We start from the raw sequence: 18,140 nt of genomic DNA on the forward strand, positions 1-18,140 counted from the left end.
TAAAGATGTTGGAGCATCTGAATCTCTCCTTTGTATTTCACATCTATAACATTTCCCATCTTTCTGTTATCAAAACTGCTTTCTGGGTTTGTTCCTTAGTTCTATTATCCAGTTCAATGACTTTTTTCTAAGTCTATATGTTCAATATAGATTTATTCCATCTGAAATTTTACTTATTTTAATAAAAGTAGTTTTATTACCAAAAGTTTCATTTGGCTCTATTTCATGTCTAATTATTTTTGTTTTCCTTCTGCCTTTTTTCCATTTCATAATGTTTGTTCTTTATTCATGAATATTATTATCAGATTATTTCCTAAAATTAATTTTATCTTGGGTCACTCTTGTGAATATTTGCCCACTTGGTTGACCTTCTCTTGACATTAGTTTGCTCATGTACTTTGTAATCTTAGTTTGCAAGCTCATTTGAATGAAAGATATTCCCCCTCTCTTCTATTTCTTTCTTATTAAAGGCCTTCCATATTCCTATGTATTTCAGTTGTTTCCACTTAGCCCCCTAATGAGTTAAATTCAGAACCAAACCTTCCTTATGGCGTTATCAATGATAGCTCAGATTAAATCATTAAGTCAATGGGAGACTTGGCTAATTTCTAAAATGAAATAAAATAAAGGATGTAGTAGTGTTTTCACTTACCTTTGCCTACAATATCCTAGAAAGTTCATAGAACAGGCTTATCACAAGCACAAATATAACCTCCTTTCCTAGGTGGAGTTGGATTAGGCAAGACTCATTCCCACTCAGACATGAAGTAGTATGTTTTTAGTACTATATAGAAATTTTCTAGAGCATGGTACTGAGCAGCTGTATCCTAGCAGGGTATGACCTTAGATTCACTCAAATTTGTGCTTTTAGTCTAAAAAGATACTGTTTTTGTTATTATGCCTATATGTAGATTTTATTTTATTTTTTTTTATATGTAGATTTTAGATTTTCTTTATTTTCATCTTTTAACTGTTATTGTTTGGAACAGAGGTGGTAATTTAAATGTGAATTCATTGTGTTATCCTAACCAGAAGCACAAGACGTTATTAGAAATATATTGATAGGAAAATTATAAATGCCAGTGAAGTCAACATGTTATGAGACAAGATGTTTTTAAAAAAACATGCTTATATAAATGTCATTAAGTATGAAAGAATATTATGGCATACTAAGATTTGAAACAGAATGCTGGTCAATATTCTCTGGTCAAATTCATCTGGAGATGACCCAACCCAGACAGGAGGGTCACAGAGCAGGCAAAATCACTTTGGGTTAATCTCAAAACAAAAACAGAAGCTCCTTTTATAGATCATCTATGCCTGCACTGCTATATTCTTGTTCAAAGATTCTAATCATTCCCTTCATTGACAACTGCAACAATTAGTCTCCCATTGCAATTTTTTTTTCTCATTTATGACCTGAAGACTTACTATTCTAATAAAAAGGATCAAGATAGGTCTTTGCAGGGCCTCCCTGGTGGCGCAGCGGTTGAGAGCTGGGTTGCGAAGCTGCTGCTGGCAGCCTCTGCTGTGCTGGTTCCATCTCCAGCTGCTCCCCAGCCACCGGAGGATCCCAAATGGCGCACAGACCTCTACCGCTGCCCGCTGCTCCCCTCAGCAGTGTGCTTTGGTCCTTCTGCCTGCTCTGCTCCCTGCTCTGGCTCTGGTGAATTCTCTCACCCTCCTGCGCTTCTGACTGTACCCAGTGCTTGTATAAATAAATAAATAAATCTGAAAAAAAATAAAAAAAGAAAACAACAAGATAAGATAATGAAAAATAAAGGAGAACTGTTTAAAAAAAAATAAAAACTTTCCCAATGCAATGCATGACTTTAAGACTATAGCTCTTTCTCCCTACTGGCCCCTTTACCTGAAATATTTTTCCTCGAACATATTATTTTCAGCTGTCCCATGTCCCCTAATATCCTAGAAATATTTACTTCCCTAAAGATCCAGACTAAATATCTTCCTTTTCTGCATACCCCAGTAGCTAGTTCATAGCTCATTTAAACACTTATCACTTTATAAAACAAGCAACTACAACTAAGTTCTTCTAGACAAAAGTTTTTGTCTTATTCACTTCAGGATCCTCCATGTCTAGGACAGTGCCTGGAACACAGTAATTAATCCTTTCAATGATCCATTCTGAGACCAATAGAGTATTCCCTACCAATACAGTACTGGAATTATTTCACTAAATCAGCAGTAATCTTTTGTCTAGAGAAGAGTTCTAAGAATGAGAATACAGTTTACAAATATCATATGAGAAACTTTAAATGAAAATATTTACTTTATATAAGAAACAATTTAAAGGAGACAATGAGTTTGTCTTTATTAATTGAGCTTTATGGTTCGGCAAGTTTGAAAATTATTTTTAGAATCTAATATTTAATCTTTCATAAATCTCCATAATGTAACTACCCTCTCAAGTGCCAAGTTTAATAATAGCATGTCCTACTATTTGGGGAAAGGAAAACCTGTAATTTTAGTGGCCACATTCACAGTATACAATACAAAGACTCTTAGGTAAAGCTGAGGGTAGTTTCCATATGTAACTGGACTCTCAACAAAATATGTTTCATGATATACCAAATATTTAAGACAATAATATGTAGGGACCACTAGGAAAAGGGTGTCAGAGACTTTCCTAAAGGCCACTCACTCCACAATGATCTGAATAGAGCTGTTGAGAGAGTGCAGAGTCTGTTGAGAGAGTGAAGAATTGAGAGAGTACAGAGTGGAAGTAAGTAATAGGCAGAAATTTCAGCCTCAATTTATTTAATACTCTTGTATGTTTCAGGTGCTCCATATACTTTTGTTAGTTGGTTGTCATCACAAAACAAACCCCAAAGAGAGACATTTCTCTCATTTTATAGACCAAAAATAAGGTATAAGAAGGATACAGTGCCAAACATTTCATAGCTGGAAAGCAGTGAGGCCAAAACTTGAACCCAGATCTACTTCATTCCAAAGTCAGCACCCTGACTTCCTGTGGGAAATATATTTAAGAAGACAAAGAGACAGAAAAGATTGTCAGTCAGTGTGAAGTTGATTAAACATGACCTCAAAGAACTAATGAAATGATGAGGCTGATGACAAGAATAAAGAGGCCAACCTGAATTTATCAGTATCACATCAGGAATCAAGCCATCACTCTGAAGCAACAGCAACATAATTTAAGTTCACTCAATTGCAATCAAACATAAAATACAAAATACAAATGAAAGATTTATGAAATTCATTTCAAAATTGCTATATGGACATCTTTGGAGACAGTCACAGTAGCTCTAAATCACAAGGTCTTTTCAAAAATCTTTATCTGTTATCTCTGAGGGTAGAACAATATAGCATGCCTTTCAAAATGATGACACCCCTGGCAAATCCATGGTCACCCCCTTTTCAGCAAATTGTTCTTTTTTCTCTAGAGCTATCCACAGATAAGCTATCCATACATGAAGTTATACATTATATTACCGCTCTTATCAACAAGCAAGAGTGATGGCAAACATTCAACCCAGAAATTGTAATCCTAAATTCACTGCACAGCCTTGACCAATGTGCTCTGCATGCAAGTGTTGATTCAACCGTATACTGACAAGATAATTGCTTTTTGGCATCACTTCCCATATATGTCACTTATGAAAATATACATCATTCGATCTAACAACAGTAACAATGACAATATGCTTTTTATTTTATATTACATATTTAAATGTTGCTTTAACAACTCTATTCTCATTCTCTCAATTCTTCTGATTGTTGACATGTTTCATTAATATATCAATATCTTTCAAAGTAAGTTGAAAAAATACTAATTTTGAAGGACATTTAGTAATTTTTGTAGTAGAAAATGGACAGCTGACAGCATTATGACCAATTCTATCAAGCCTTGTTTGGTCCATTGTAATAGTGAGAGATATTACGAAATCATTGCATTAGGCACAATCACCCTGGAATACATGCCTAAAAACAAAGCCATCTGTAGACAGACATTTAATTAGGTAAATCAAATCAACATTAACAGCCAGTGACAGAAATCTAGAGAATGTTTTAATAAGTTCAATTTAGTAATACCTGTTTGGACTGTATTTTGAGATGAGGGAAAATATACTACTGTATCCAGTCCTTCAAGAATATTAAGTATTTACTGAACACTTAAATAGAATCTACGTACATATAAATGGCATCTAGTTAGCAGTATGACATATAACACACAATAGACTTTCTCCCTCTTTGGTTTCTTCTTTCTTTCTCTTTTAATTGAAGAACATACAATTAAAGTCATGGAAATCAATCATTAAATGTTTTTCAATACTAAATATGTTCAGGAAATTTCATGCATCTTAAGTAGAAAGTTCAATCAAATAAAAAATAATAACAATAATAGAGAAACAGAATGTCAATTCTAAAGAAAAGGGCCCCAGTGTCCTCTGAAAGGAATCCACTTTGAGCAACTCACTGCCACCTTGTGGCATATTGATTTCAATGAATTTTGATATGTGATCAAGGCAAACTACCAAAAAATATTTTCATGGCATTAAACTGATATTAATTAAATTTTAATTTTGTAGAGGTAATTCTTTTCCTATATTAGCTTCCATTTCACATATTCAAACAAGTAAGACAAGCTTCTAGTAAACTATAATACTCAAACACTTAAAACTGTCCCTGATTTCTGAATGACTTGAAAAGGTGATACATATCCAAATACTTCAGTAACGTTACATTTATAGATGTCATGCTTCTTGTTATTTCATGAGTAATTTTTAGTATAGATTTCACATGAACTTTAAATAAAAAAAATCATTTCTACTATTGGAAATACCTATTTTTAGTCACCATAACTAAGATATTTTTATTTATATTATATGTATATATACATCCTAACCTTATTATACTAAATATCCACTTGTTATTAGCTACACCATCCTCAATTAGATTGAAAAAAATTGAGTGAATGCATTTTTATTTTATTAGTTACAAAAATCATAGAAATAATCATAGTTCATGTGACTGATTTGGCGCTAAGACCCTTCAGAAAGAACTTCCTTCTTCCTCGAGTATTTTTATACTACTTTTATTTAATTGTGATTTATTTCCATTTTATCTTCTAAAACATTGTTGATGCTCACTTCATATAATTTCATCTCTTAATTATTTTTGTATCTCTCCAAATTCCTAACACATTAGAGACCTACAACTTTTTTGAATCATGTTACACTTTTGAATATAAGAAACTTAACCAAAAACTTGAGAGACTTACATTAATTATGAAATAACTTGCTCTTTAATTAATTAAGACATCTGGTATAATCTCAGCAACTCCACATGGAGATGCCATGTTCTGTGGTGCTCTCATACCATAAAAAGACAGAGAAACTCCAAAACACTTCCATTCAATCTCAGGGTCTATTGATGTTTTATTTACAAAATGTCATTCTGTGCATGATGGGTCACCTACCCATTATCTATTTTCTTTACTATTTTTGCCATATAAACAGTTGCTTAATGCCTTATCCATGTTTCCTTACAATTCTATTTCTATAGGTAGTCCAGGAGTGGGAAATGCTGGATCAAAATCTATGCACATTTAGTTTGTATGGCAATAAATCATTTTCCAAAAATGTTACATCAAAATATGGTTCCATCACAATGCATTTCAGCATCTTTAGTAATGCCACCAATTTATTAAAAATCAAGCATTTAGAATTTTTAAAATAAGTATATATTATATAAATATGTGTATATATATAAATAAAATATACTCCTATAGGATTTCTATTTTCTGCTAGATTCCTCATTAGATTTGTATGAACTTTTTAGTGAAAATATTTGCATGTTTGATCTTGTTAGCTAGAATACTGGGACCATTAGTATCCCACACAAATCTGAGAAGTGCCAAAAGTGTTAACCATACTTTTTAACATCCCCAAGGAATATGTGGTGAAGTGAAATGATTGTTGCTTGGGTGTAAGGAGTTCTGAATGCCTCAACTTTGCTGCTAATTGCTTTGAGTCCTTGAGAAAGTAACTTATCTTCACTCAAATTGTGGTTTTTCATTTGTGAAATAAAGTTAGAATAAGTTTCTTCTATGATTCTTCTACTTTAGGCACATGTGAATAGTATATGTATATGTAATATATGCATGTGTGCATCATATGATTATATATATGTGTGTGTATATATATATAACTTTACAGTTCTTTTTATTACATTAAATATTAGCATTTTCAGGGGCCTCCCTGGTGGCACAAGGTGTTAAGATGCAACCTATGAAGCTATCCACAGCCTCTGCAGCCCGAGTTTGAGCCCCAGCCAGGGAGCAGCCCACATGGCACAGCAGACGTCTCCTGTCTCACCTACTGCTCCCCTCGCAGTGTATTTCAGTCCATCTGCCTGTTCTGTTCCCTACTCTTGTCTCTGGTGAATCCCCTCACCGCCCCCCACCCCCGCCTCTGGCTTGTACCCCAGCTCTTGTATGTATAAATAAATAAATCTTTAAAAAAAAATTAGCATTTGCAGCCAATAAGCCCTGTTTCAACAACTACCTATCTTATATGCTTTTGGGGAAGGATGAAGGCCTGAGTTCACAAAGAAAAGCTTTGGACTTTGGTCTGGTTCCAGAGTTGGCACCCAAAGTACACAGATGAAAGTTTATACTCTACTTGGGAAGACACAGAAATAAAAACAAATAAAACAATTCAATATGTTTTTACTATAATATTATATGAAGTTAACACTTAGATTTCTGAAATTGTATTGACCAGTCAGAGAAAATAATTGTCTTTTTCTGAAGAAGGTTAGTAACTGAATGATTGGGGCTAATTTTAGCATCCTAGAAGCTAAGGGAATGGAGTTGAGGTGATGCTGTAGGTGCTACAGCTTTTGGAAGCAATTTGAGACCAAATACTCACCCAGCTAAACCTACATATTCCCTGCCCACAGGCGATAATGTAGTTTCTTTCAACAATCTCCTAAAATTTATACAGAAGGCATAAATTAAATCTAAGCTATTGCTAAGGATTAGGGTGAATGCCTACTTTACAGTGATGTGGTCATGTCAGTTTTCTATGCCAAAGCAGACACAATACTTTGTATACTAAATATTTCAAAATATCAAAATATTTAGTACTGAAATGTTTCAAAGCTTTACTTTGTAAAGAAGTTTGACTTCTAATAACCCATAATTCTTTGTTATAAATAGGTAGAAATATCTGGAAAAAAGACAACGTTTTGCTATTATGCTTGTATGAGTTACTGCTATTATCACTGTTTACCTAAGAAGTGGACACTTGTTGCCAGTTGCCAGTCAGTGATTTCTAAATTCTGCTATTGCTTGTTTGTAAGCTCTCTAAGCACAGATCAGGGTTCCCAAAGACAAATAACTAAATTTGTTCATATCATCATCTATCAGTATCTTCAGTTCTTAGTATTAGCCAATAGTTATTGGCTGCACAGAGGTCAGAAAAAAATTAACGCAATAAAACTATAGAGATATATTTTGAAACAAAAGTAGCTTTGGAGTCTCCCTGGTGGTGTAGGGGTTAAGTCTCAGTGCTATCACTGAGATAGCTTGAGTTCAATCGCAGGCCAGGGAGATAACCCACATTGGTGCAGCAGACCTCTCCTATCTCACCCGCTGCTCCCCTTAGCAGTGCATTTCAGTAGATCTGCCTGCCCCACACATCTCTCTCTGAACTACACTCCATATCTTCTATGCAAAAATATATATCTTTAAAATATATCTTTAAAAATATATCTTTAAAAAATAGTTTTAATGTTCTTTACTAATGAGGAAATCCATAATATAACATGATATTTAAAATATAACTGATAGACATTCAAATATATCAATGGAAAAAATGGGAAACTTGAGGATAAAACAGAAAAAAGCATTCTCTCAATTTTTTTTTTATTTTGGGGTTACATTTTTGCTCTTTCACATGGGCACATGTTCTACTCACCCTCTATCAAATCTCCCTGTCAATACCAGATCCACTTCCCTTCCTCATTCCCTCCTCCTTCCCTTTTGTTCCCTCTGGTAACCATTAAATTCTTTCACTATATCTTCCTGTCAACCAAACTACATTCGCTTTATGTGCCAAGATTTCAGTACTGCAGCGAGCTTTCCAAGCATACATATAACACATGCCTCTCTGGCAGAAGACCTGATCTTTGTCATTCCTAATTACCCACATCAAATCAGACATCTCTAATTATAGTATCTGTGATGTCTATTACATCAAGGTCTCCCTTTCAATAAAAGTGTTTTAATTGAGAGTAAGTGCATCCCACTAATACGGACTGTCTGTCATCTCTGTTAAATATAGAGCTACTGAGATCATTATTAGTCCTACAAATGCACCTTTTAGGTATGTGTCAGAAAAACACTTTCTACTGGACTTGATTGCCCCCGTGACTTACATATTCTAAAGTAGCAGTTATTTTGATGAAATACCAACCAATAAGATAGAAATAATATCTCAACTTTAAATGCAAGCTTACACTAACAATTTATTGGGGTGAATTTAACTTGGAAATGAATGAATTATATATTTTTTTCACAGAGAAGCAAAAATAGAACATAAATTACAAATGTACCTAAGAGATAACAATGGTCTACAAACTACTTCACAAAACAAAACCCAACTATATACCAATTGGGCAACAACAGTGATAGTTAAAAGTGACTGGAGAATATGAATCAAACAATTGCCTGTTTCCTTTTCTATGGCAAAGGTAGAAGCCAAAGCAGAGCTAATGATGATCAGAGTTATAAACTGAAGACAGGCTTTTGTTTTCCCCAACATTTTTGCCTCAGTCAACAGTATTTAGATCAATCATTAGTCATTGCAAGTACAGCTGGATTATGAAATGGAGTCAATTGCAAAATCTTAAAGGAAATGAATAGTTATGGTGATTTAAAGTCAATGGTTCTCAGATTTTATGAGCCTAACCCTCAATATCTGATGGCTTATTCATTGGTCATCTTTCTACAAAAACATAGAGAAAAAAAAAGAAAAAAAACATAACAACATAGGTGATTCTGATGGAGGTGATATGTGAATTGCATTTTGTAAAACAATATTATGTGGTATGTGCATATTCAACTAAAGCATAAAAGACCACTAAAACTATGTATTTATGTTGGAGATGAGAACAAATGCCTCTATTTGTCCTGATTGGTATTATGTATGTAGGACAGTTTGAAAAATAATGAAATAAAAAATTCTGGCTTATACTATACTAAGTTGAATGAATTGAGCCATTTAAATTTGTTTGAGATACCAAAGGCATTAAATTTTAGAGTTTAATGATTCATGAAATGACAATGAAAATATGCAAGCATAACAATACAGAAAATGAGTTTTCATAACACATGAAGCTAATAACTTTAATATTCTGCATATTTTAACCACTACATTATGACTGCTTTTACATTGTCTTCCTGGCTGTTAGTCTTTCCTTGTTCATAGCTGTAATTGATTCTTTTGTTATGATGCTCTTATATTCTAAAGGTAAATAGATAATCAAACTTGTTCAGAAATGAGCATGAAATGAGAGCAAGGACCCAAGTTCCCAATTTAGGACTTGAGATGTTCAGAGGCATTTCATACTTACTTTAGAGGGTAAAGAGCATTAAGTTCAAGCTCTATTTAAGTAGAAGCATCCTAAATTTTAAATTAACATTTTAAATTAAACCACAAATTTTATTTTTAACATAAGGATGATTTGGTTACATTAACAGGGATAATTCAACTTTCAAATATAATTTATTTATTAGATATAGGAGATTTACACAATGCAATGTTAAATGACACCAAATCATCTTCAGTCTTATGTAAGTTGGGGATTTTTCTATATATAAGAATATAAGTTGATTACGTTTAAAATAAATACTTGAGGATTTTTTTTACCCAACTCTATTATTATCATTCCAAAGAAATTAAATTAGCCATTATACTTTTGAGATAAATTCTTTAGTAACAAGTCGAGTTAATCCATCTGCTAAGTTTTTATATCTGCTTATTAGTTTACTGTTATTTTATACCCTAGGAAAAAGAAGAAAAGGGAAAATGGAGGATAAGAAATGAGATTTAGAAATACAGGAAGTGTATGTTTTCTTTGGGTTCTAAAATATGTAATGGTTTCCTAATAATTGTGGGTGGCCAATTGTTTTTGTGTATTCTTTAGCTCTATTACTGAAAACAGTTGCTACATACCACTTCCTTGCATGAAAATAAAAACAATAAATTTTGGAATACAACTGTGATTTGTGAAAATCACACAATATTCATTCAATCATCTAGCTCAGTTTTAAAACATTAATCAAACTTGTGCCCTCAAAAATGTACATCAGGGGAAAAAAAAAAAACTTTGTACTTAAATAATTCTCTGCCTGGCATAGTATATGGTAGTGGCAGTAATGACACAATTCAGTTACTTTCATTGCTTAATTATGGTCAAGAACTACCACTGTAAGTAGCAGCACTAAAGGTAATGTATTCTGTCTTCTAGTCCCCTTTCATCCTTCAGTTAAGGAGGAATTAAGAGACCAAATCCTCAAAACTTTCAATTGAACTCAAGAGAGTTTGCTCAATGGAGTTCAAATATCAGACTAAAAGCAAGTTGCAATTTTTATTTGAACCCTGCTTCCTACTAGTCCCAACCCAGGTGTGGTCTGTATTTGATAAAACATTAACTTTGTTCTCAATGTAAATAAAATGGTAGCTGTGCAGGTGCACCTGCTGTATGGCATTACAGGCAACCACAAAGTTATCAGAGTGTAACGCAGAAAAAATAAACAGAACGAGTGTGCTAAGGGGCACATTTAGATTGCCGTTGTAGATTATGTATGGCTAAGACTTTCAAATAAGTCAAATAAGTTTAATATAGTTTCTGAATATAATGCACAGTTCTCATGGAAGCTAATTTTCCCAACATTCCCATATTATCTCCTGATAAACATGAATATTTTTTAAAATTCTCACAATAATCACATTATTAGAAGGCATTTAAAAGTACTAGGAAAAAGAAAAAGCAGTTCAGCTAACTAAATATGAAATAGGCTATGTGTCCTTTTAATTTCTTTTGTAAAATAAAGATGATAGAGAATACTGGGAACATTTATTACTGACAGGTGTAATTTCACCCCTACTTGAAAGGCCATGACTTTAAAAGGAGATGAAAGCCTCTAGCTGATGAATGAGGGAAGAAATGTTTGACAGGAATAACATGACTGTCTCAAGGGAATTGAGTGATGTGGTCCTGCGGTTTACCATTTGACCATGAAGTTACAAAGATTTACAGTGTGTTCCAAAGGGGGTTGGAATGCACTTATTTGCATTTACTTCTGGAGAGCAGATAGAACAACTTAGTGAAACTACAAACACTGTGACCAGCTCATCTTGTAAGTGATAATGAACTAATGGTTATGGGCCACCCAGAGCAATTAAACCATGACTGATGAAACCTTCCTGCTTATACCAATCTGGACTAATAATGAGATTTGAGACAGTGATCTTGGTATTAAAGACATTTAATAATTATCATTGGACATAAATCACAGGTTTACATGTAGAAAGAGGCTTATATCACTTTTGTAGATTTTACAGTATTGAAAGTAAGCTTCCAAAATACTTACTAACTTTAGGCTCATTCTGATAAAATGTTAAGATAAAAGGTATTCAAATTGTATTAATCAATTAAAAAATATTGTACTATTCTTAAGATGCTGTGCTTAGAAACTAAATGTAAGAAAATTAAAAATATAAACAAGATAAGATGATAATATGAATTACTCCAATACAAGGAAGAATGTGATGAGTGTTTTAGGAAAGCCATAAGATATAATAGGAGATAACGATAACAAATGACAGTTTCTCTGCAGGAATTAAATTAGCATAATATTTTATTAGAATTTACTCCTTTGAGGGAGGAAATTTTTACAAACCAGGTATCTGACAAGAAGTCAATAGTCAGGGCCTCCCCGGTGGTGCAGTGGGTTGAGCACAGCGCCTTGAAGCTGTCCGCAGCCTCTACAGCCCGGGTTTGATTCCTGGCCGGCCAGGGAGATCCCCACATGGCACAGCAGACCTCTCCTGCCTTGCCCGCTGCTTCCCTCAGCAGTGATTTCCATCTGTCTGCCTGTTCTGTTCCCTACTCTGTCTCTGGTGAATCCTCTCACCCTCCTGTGCCTCTGGCCTGTACCCAAATTCTTATAAAAAAAAAAAATCTTAAAAAAAAGAAGTCAATAGTCAAATGACATTCTTCAAAGAAGTAGAACAAAGATTGCTGAAATTCATATGGAAATAAAAATCCCCAAATAATCAAAACTCTCCTGACTGAAAAGGGGAGATATAGAGGTATAATACCCCCAGCCTTCAAACTACATTACAAGTTTATAATAACTAAAACAGCATGGTACTGGAACAAAAACAGATATGAGGATGAATGGAATAGAAATGAGAGCCCAGAAAAAAGCCACAAACTAACAGACAAGTAATAAACAATAAAGAAAAATGTATATACGTTGAAACAAGAACAGCCTCTTCATCAAATGGTGCTGGGAAAATTGGACTGCCACTTGCAAAAGAATGAAACGAGATCATTACCTCAGACCATACACAAAAATCAACTCAAAATGAATAAGAGCTGTCCTGTTTCTCCTCAATAAACTTTCTTTATCTAAAAAAAAAAAAAAAAAAGGATAAGATACTTGGATGTAAAATTTGCAACCACAAAATAGGTAGAAGAAAACATAAGCAAAACACTCCATGAGATAAAACTCAGAAACATATTTGTGGACTCATTTCCAGCAGGAAAGAAAATATAGGAGAAAATAAGCCACTGGGACTATATAAAACTAAAAAGCTTCTGTATAGCAAAAGAAACAGCAACCAAAACAAATCCTATTGAATGGGAGAAAATATTTTCACACCATATATCTAATAAAGGATTGATATCAAAGTTCTGCAGAGCAACTATACAACTCAACATTAAGAAAACAAACAGCTCAATCAAAAAATGGGCAGAAGAGCTAAATAGGCACTTATCCAAAACATATATGCAGATGGCCAACAGACATGATCTACATCATCACTCATCATCAGAAAAATGCATATCAAACCACAATGTGAAATGGCATCACACCTGCGAGAATGCCCATATTAAAAAAAAAAAAAAGTACTGGAAAGGGTACAGAAAAAAAGGAACTCTATTTCACTGTTGGTGGAAATATAACCTGGTTCAGCCCTTGTGGAAAGAAGTGTGAAGATTCCTCAAAAGACTAAAAATGGATTTACTGTATGATACAGCAATTCTTTTTTTTTTTTTACTTTAAATATACACATTTTCATTTTATTTATAATACTGACAACATTGTACCATAATGGTTTCAGTGTTTATTTTCCCCAGAAGCCTGTGATCCTTTCTCATGATACAGCAATTCTACTCCTAGGTATCAATCCAAAGAGCACAAAAATACTAGTTTGAAAGGAAACCAGCACCCCTGTGTTTATAGCAGCTTTATTTACAATAGCCTAGATATGGAAACAACTAAATGCCCCAGAATAGATGAATGGATCAAAAAGATGTGGTACATATACTAAATGGAATAATACTCAGCAAGCAAAAAAGATAAAATCATGCTATTTGTAGCAATATGAATGGAACTGGAAGTAATTACTTTAAGCTAAGTTAGCTAGAAGGAGAAAGAATACCAGATGGTTTTACTTGTATGTAGAATTTAGAGAAACTAAACAAAGGATCAGACAAAAATAAACTAATACTTATTCTTGAAATCAGACCATAGATCTGAGACACTCAGAAGTGAGGAGGAGAAAAAAGGAGAGTAGAGAACAGAGATGTGGAGAATGGAGAGTGGTGGAGGGCTGTGGGCACTCTGGTTATGGGAAAACTATGGTGGTAACACCTAAGGGGAGACATTTTATATTGTGTATAAAAAAATAAGGATGCTTAAAAATAATTAAAATAAAAATATATAAAAATAACATAATAGCCAAATTATATAAAGGAATATATATAACTCAACAGCACAAAACAGGTCACACACATCTGAAATGATATAAACTTACACCCTTAAATCATATACTGTGTTGTAAACCAATGTTACCTCAATAAAAAATAATACAAGTTTTTAAAAATTGGACAAAGGCCCTGAGTAGATATTTTTATTAAAAAAAATACCAATGGCCAACAGGCATATGAAAAGGTGATTAGCATCACTAGTTATCAGGAAAATGCAAATCAAAACCACAATGAGCTATCACTGCATATCCATTAGGATGGCTATTACAAAAGTCAAGAGATAAATGCTGAAGAAAAGTGAACTCTTGTATCGTCTTGGTGGGGATATAAATTGGTATAGCCATATGGAAATAGTATGGAGGCAACCCAAAAAAATTAAATACAGAACTGCTATATGATCCAGCAATCCCATTTCTGGGATTATATACAAAGGAAATAGAATCTGTATCTCCAAGAGATAGCTGCACTTCTATGTCCATTACAGCACTATCTGTAATAGCCAAGACATGAAAACAATCTAAGTACACATCAGCAGATGCGTGGATAAAGACAATGAGTGTGTGTGTGTGTGTGTGTATAATATTCCATTGTGTGTGTGTGTACATCCAGTCATAAAATATATTGGAATACTGTTATGGAATATTACTCAACATTAAAAAAAAGGAAATTCTGCTTATTATGACAATATTGATCCACCTTGAAGACAGTACACTCAGTGAAATTAGCCAGATACAGGAAGCACTATCTGGTCTCACTTACATGTGGAATCTTAGTCAAAATCACAAAAGCAAAGAGTAGAATGGTGTTTGTCATGGGCTACAGGTGGGAGAAATACAAGATGCTAGCCAAAGGGTACAAGTTTAGTTATGAGATGAAAGGGTTCTGAGGATGTAATGTACAGCATGCTGACTGCAGTTAATAAAACTATATCGTTTGCTTGAAATTTGCCATGAAAATAGTTACCAGGAAAATACATTGTTTTGGTATTCTCACAAAAAAAGGTACATATGTGAGTTGATAAATGTGTTAATCAGCTTAATTGTGGTAATCATTTCATACTATATGTGCATATCAAAGTATCATATTGTATACCTTAAATATATATAATTTGTATTTATCAATTATAACTCAGTAAAGTTGGAAAATATATTCTATTTTCTTAAACGTGCATGTTCTTTTTTTATTATATCTATTTTTTTAAAGATTTATTTATTTATTTATACATATAAGCACTGGGTACAGTCAGAAGTGCGGGAGGGTGAGAGAATTCACCAGAGCCAGAACAGGTTGCAGAGCAGGCAGAAGGACCGAAGTACACTGCTGAGGGGAGCAGCGGGTGGCAGAAGAGGTCTGCGCGCCATGTGGGACCCTCCTCCGGTGGCCGGGGAGCAGCCGGGGATCGAACCAGCGCTGCAGAGGCTGCGGGCAGCTTTGCAACCCAGTGCTCAACCGCTGCGCCACCGGGGAGGCCCTAAACGTGCATCTTCTAACTATTTCAGTACTATGTCCAATTGGGAAGACTGCGGCTTTAGATGAGCTCAGGGATAATCAGTGAAATCATTTGTGTAATGCCTTGTATGAACAAAAAGCAGACTCATTTCCCTCTGCACCTCACTGGTATTATTTTTATTATAGCTTCTATTAAAGAGGTTGTTAATGTGATCAGAAAGAGCAGCTCAAAGAGGAACTAAAATCTCTTCAACTAATAAGTTACTTAGAACTACTTCATAAAGCACAAGTATGTAATTTACATGAAATCCATAGCTATTAGTGGGAATTATTTGGTTTTTTCCAAAGTTTTAAGACACTCTACATGGTAAAATGGTATTTAGATACGATTCAGAAAAGGATAGAACTACTCAAATCCAATTGATTTGTTCAAATACAATTTGGAATTTTTACTACTTTTCACTTGATCATTTTGAGAGTCATGGATGAACTATTCAAGCAAAATTTTATTTTACCAAACAAAATCCATTATTAGGCATAGTGATATGATCACAAAACCCACAGAATATGATATGTAAACATTAAAATAGATACCAGGTTAGGTATCACTTGAAAGTTACCAAAACATAATGTTAAATATAAAATAGAAGACACGAAATATTCTACAAATGCTATATAATCAAAAAAAAAAAGGAAAAGTTGTAAACATTGAATATATCATGAAAAATCACTACAGTGCTCACTGATACTTATCTGAAGGTGGTGAAAACTTATATCCAGAGAAAAACTTGCACAAAGATGTTTATAGCAGTTTATGTTTATAGCAGTTATCATAATTGTCAAAACTTGGAAGCAACCAAGATATCTGTCAGTAGGTGAATGGGAAAATAAACTGTGGTATATCGAGATCATGGAATATTATTTAGTGCAATAAATAAATGGGCTATCAAGTCATAAAAAGACCTTGAGGAATTCTATGTGCATATTACTAAGTGAAAAAAACTAACTACATGACATTTTGGAAAAGGCAACACTATAGAGACAGTTACAAAATCATTGATGGGGGGAGAAATAAACAGAGGAAGGACAAAGGATTTTTAGGGCATTCAAAATACTCTGCATGACACCATAATGATGTCTAGATGTCTTTATTCATTTATCCAAACCCATAGAATGTATGTACACCACCAACAGTTAACTGTAATGTACATTAAGAACTTTGGTTGAGTTGATACTTTTAAATAGGTTCATCAATTAAAAAGAATAAGGTTAATTATGAGTAAGGTTATGCATGTGTGGGGGCAACATATGGGAAATCTCTGTAACTTCTCAATTTTACTGGGAACCTATAATTGTGCTAAAAATAAATAAGGCATTTGAAAAAATGCACTGTATATTCATAATTATATCGAACCACTATAAAATTGAACAAGAAATAAAAATAAAATTAGCACTTACTACTCTAGATTACTTAAAACACATCTGATATTAAAGAAATATTCCAACATTAAGACCTTCCAGTTTTCTAGTGTGAATAATTACACATAAGACAAGAGTGCTATTTATTTAAAAACTCACATTATTTTACATAATACAGACTTATTTTTTCCAAAATAACCTTGAGTTTCTGGATATAGGTAAGGTTCTCAAGAGAAATTAAATATACACTAAAAGCCCTTAGTAGCCTTTCCAAGAACTTCATCCATACATGCCTTTTTGCTGAATTAAAAGTCTTGCTATGAAAGTCTCACACACTATCCAAACCTCAAATACAATTAAAATAAATTTAAATGTAGGTAATCTCAAGTCATTTGTAGAACTGAGTGAACTGAATTTTATCAGGAACCATTTCACCCAACATTTTCTTCTTTTCATCTCTAATTCTTCCTCTCCACCCCCCCACCACCTGCCTTATGCACACACATACAAACAAACACACATTATTAAGTATACTGTTTTATATAAAAATTCTAACTCATTTCTGAACCTCAACAAAATTATTCTGTTTCCAGCTCACTATTATTCCTCATTAAATCTGCCAGCTTCAGCCTATTAAGTAACATCTGCTTTTTAATCAATGCCAAGGAAGGTAACTTATTTAAATGAACTTTCTTTTAAAACTAAGAATAAAAATATAGGAGTTGTATGGATCTTTAAAAGGTGGAAATCTAAGTTCTGTTATTACATCCAAAATGACTATTTCAATATGAAAGCTTTCCATTTACTCCAAGTAAAATTGTGGAAAATAACATCTGTACATTGCAATAAAGCACTACTTGTAAGAGGCATTCCTCAAGTCAGTGAGTAATTCGGAAAACAGTAGCAAAAGCTCTTGGAACAGTGTGTATGTAGGATAAAGCCAAAATGTTTTTCTAACTTGTAAAGACAACTTTTCCATGAGTACTACTTTCTGCCAGTTTACTTCTTCAAGGTATGAGCAGCATCAGCCTTCTCTTGATTTAGCTTCAATAAATTGAGAAGAAGTCCAAGAAAGGCATGTTCCTTATTTTAGCAAATCGTCCTATTAACCTCTGGCATTACTGGAGTTAGCAGTCAAGCATATTAATAAAGAACACTGATATGTAAAATAAAAAATGTGCAACTGCTACTCCTTATTTTATTTTTTTTGATCAAGTCTTTAT

At 33.5% G+C, this 18,140-nt stretch overlaps 1 protein-coding gene across 2 annotated transcripts in view; it reads right to left on the reverse strand.

The window, feature by feature from the left end:
• The window catches only part of CFAP299 (cilia and flagella associated protein 299), a gene marked incomplete at both ends in the record, with an annotated part of 568,636 nt that overhangs the window by 293,469 nt on the left and 257,027 nt on the right, over positions 1–18,140 (reverse strand). Inside the window, one exon of one of the 2 annotated variants that reach the window (XM_084233912.1) lies at positions 17,921–17,961. The exons of the other annotated variant lie outside the window; for it this stretch is intronic. Coding sequence (XP_084090038.1) covers positions 17,921–17,961 — 41 coding nt within the window. The remainder of the gene's footprint in view (positions 1–17,920; positions 17,962–18,140) is intronic. 2 annotated transcript variants of the gene reach the window in all.

Source organism: Talpa europaea, assembly GCF_964194135.1.
Source record: "Talpa europaea genome assembly, chromosome: 5".
Taxonomy (NCBI): Eukaryota; Metazoa; Chordata; class Mammalia; order Eulipotyphla; family Talpidae; genus Talpa; species Talpa europaea.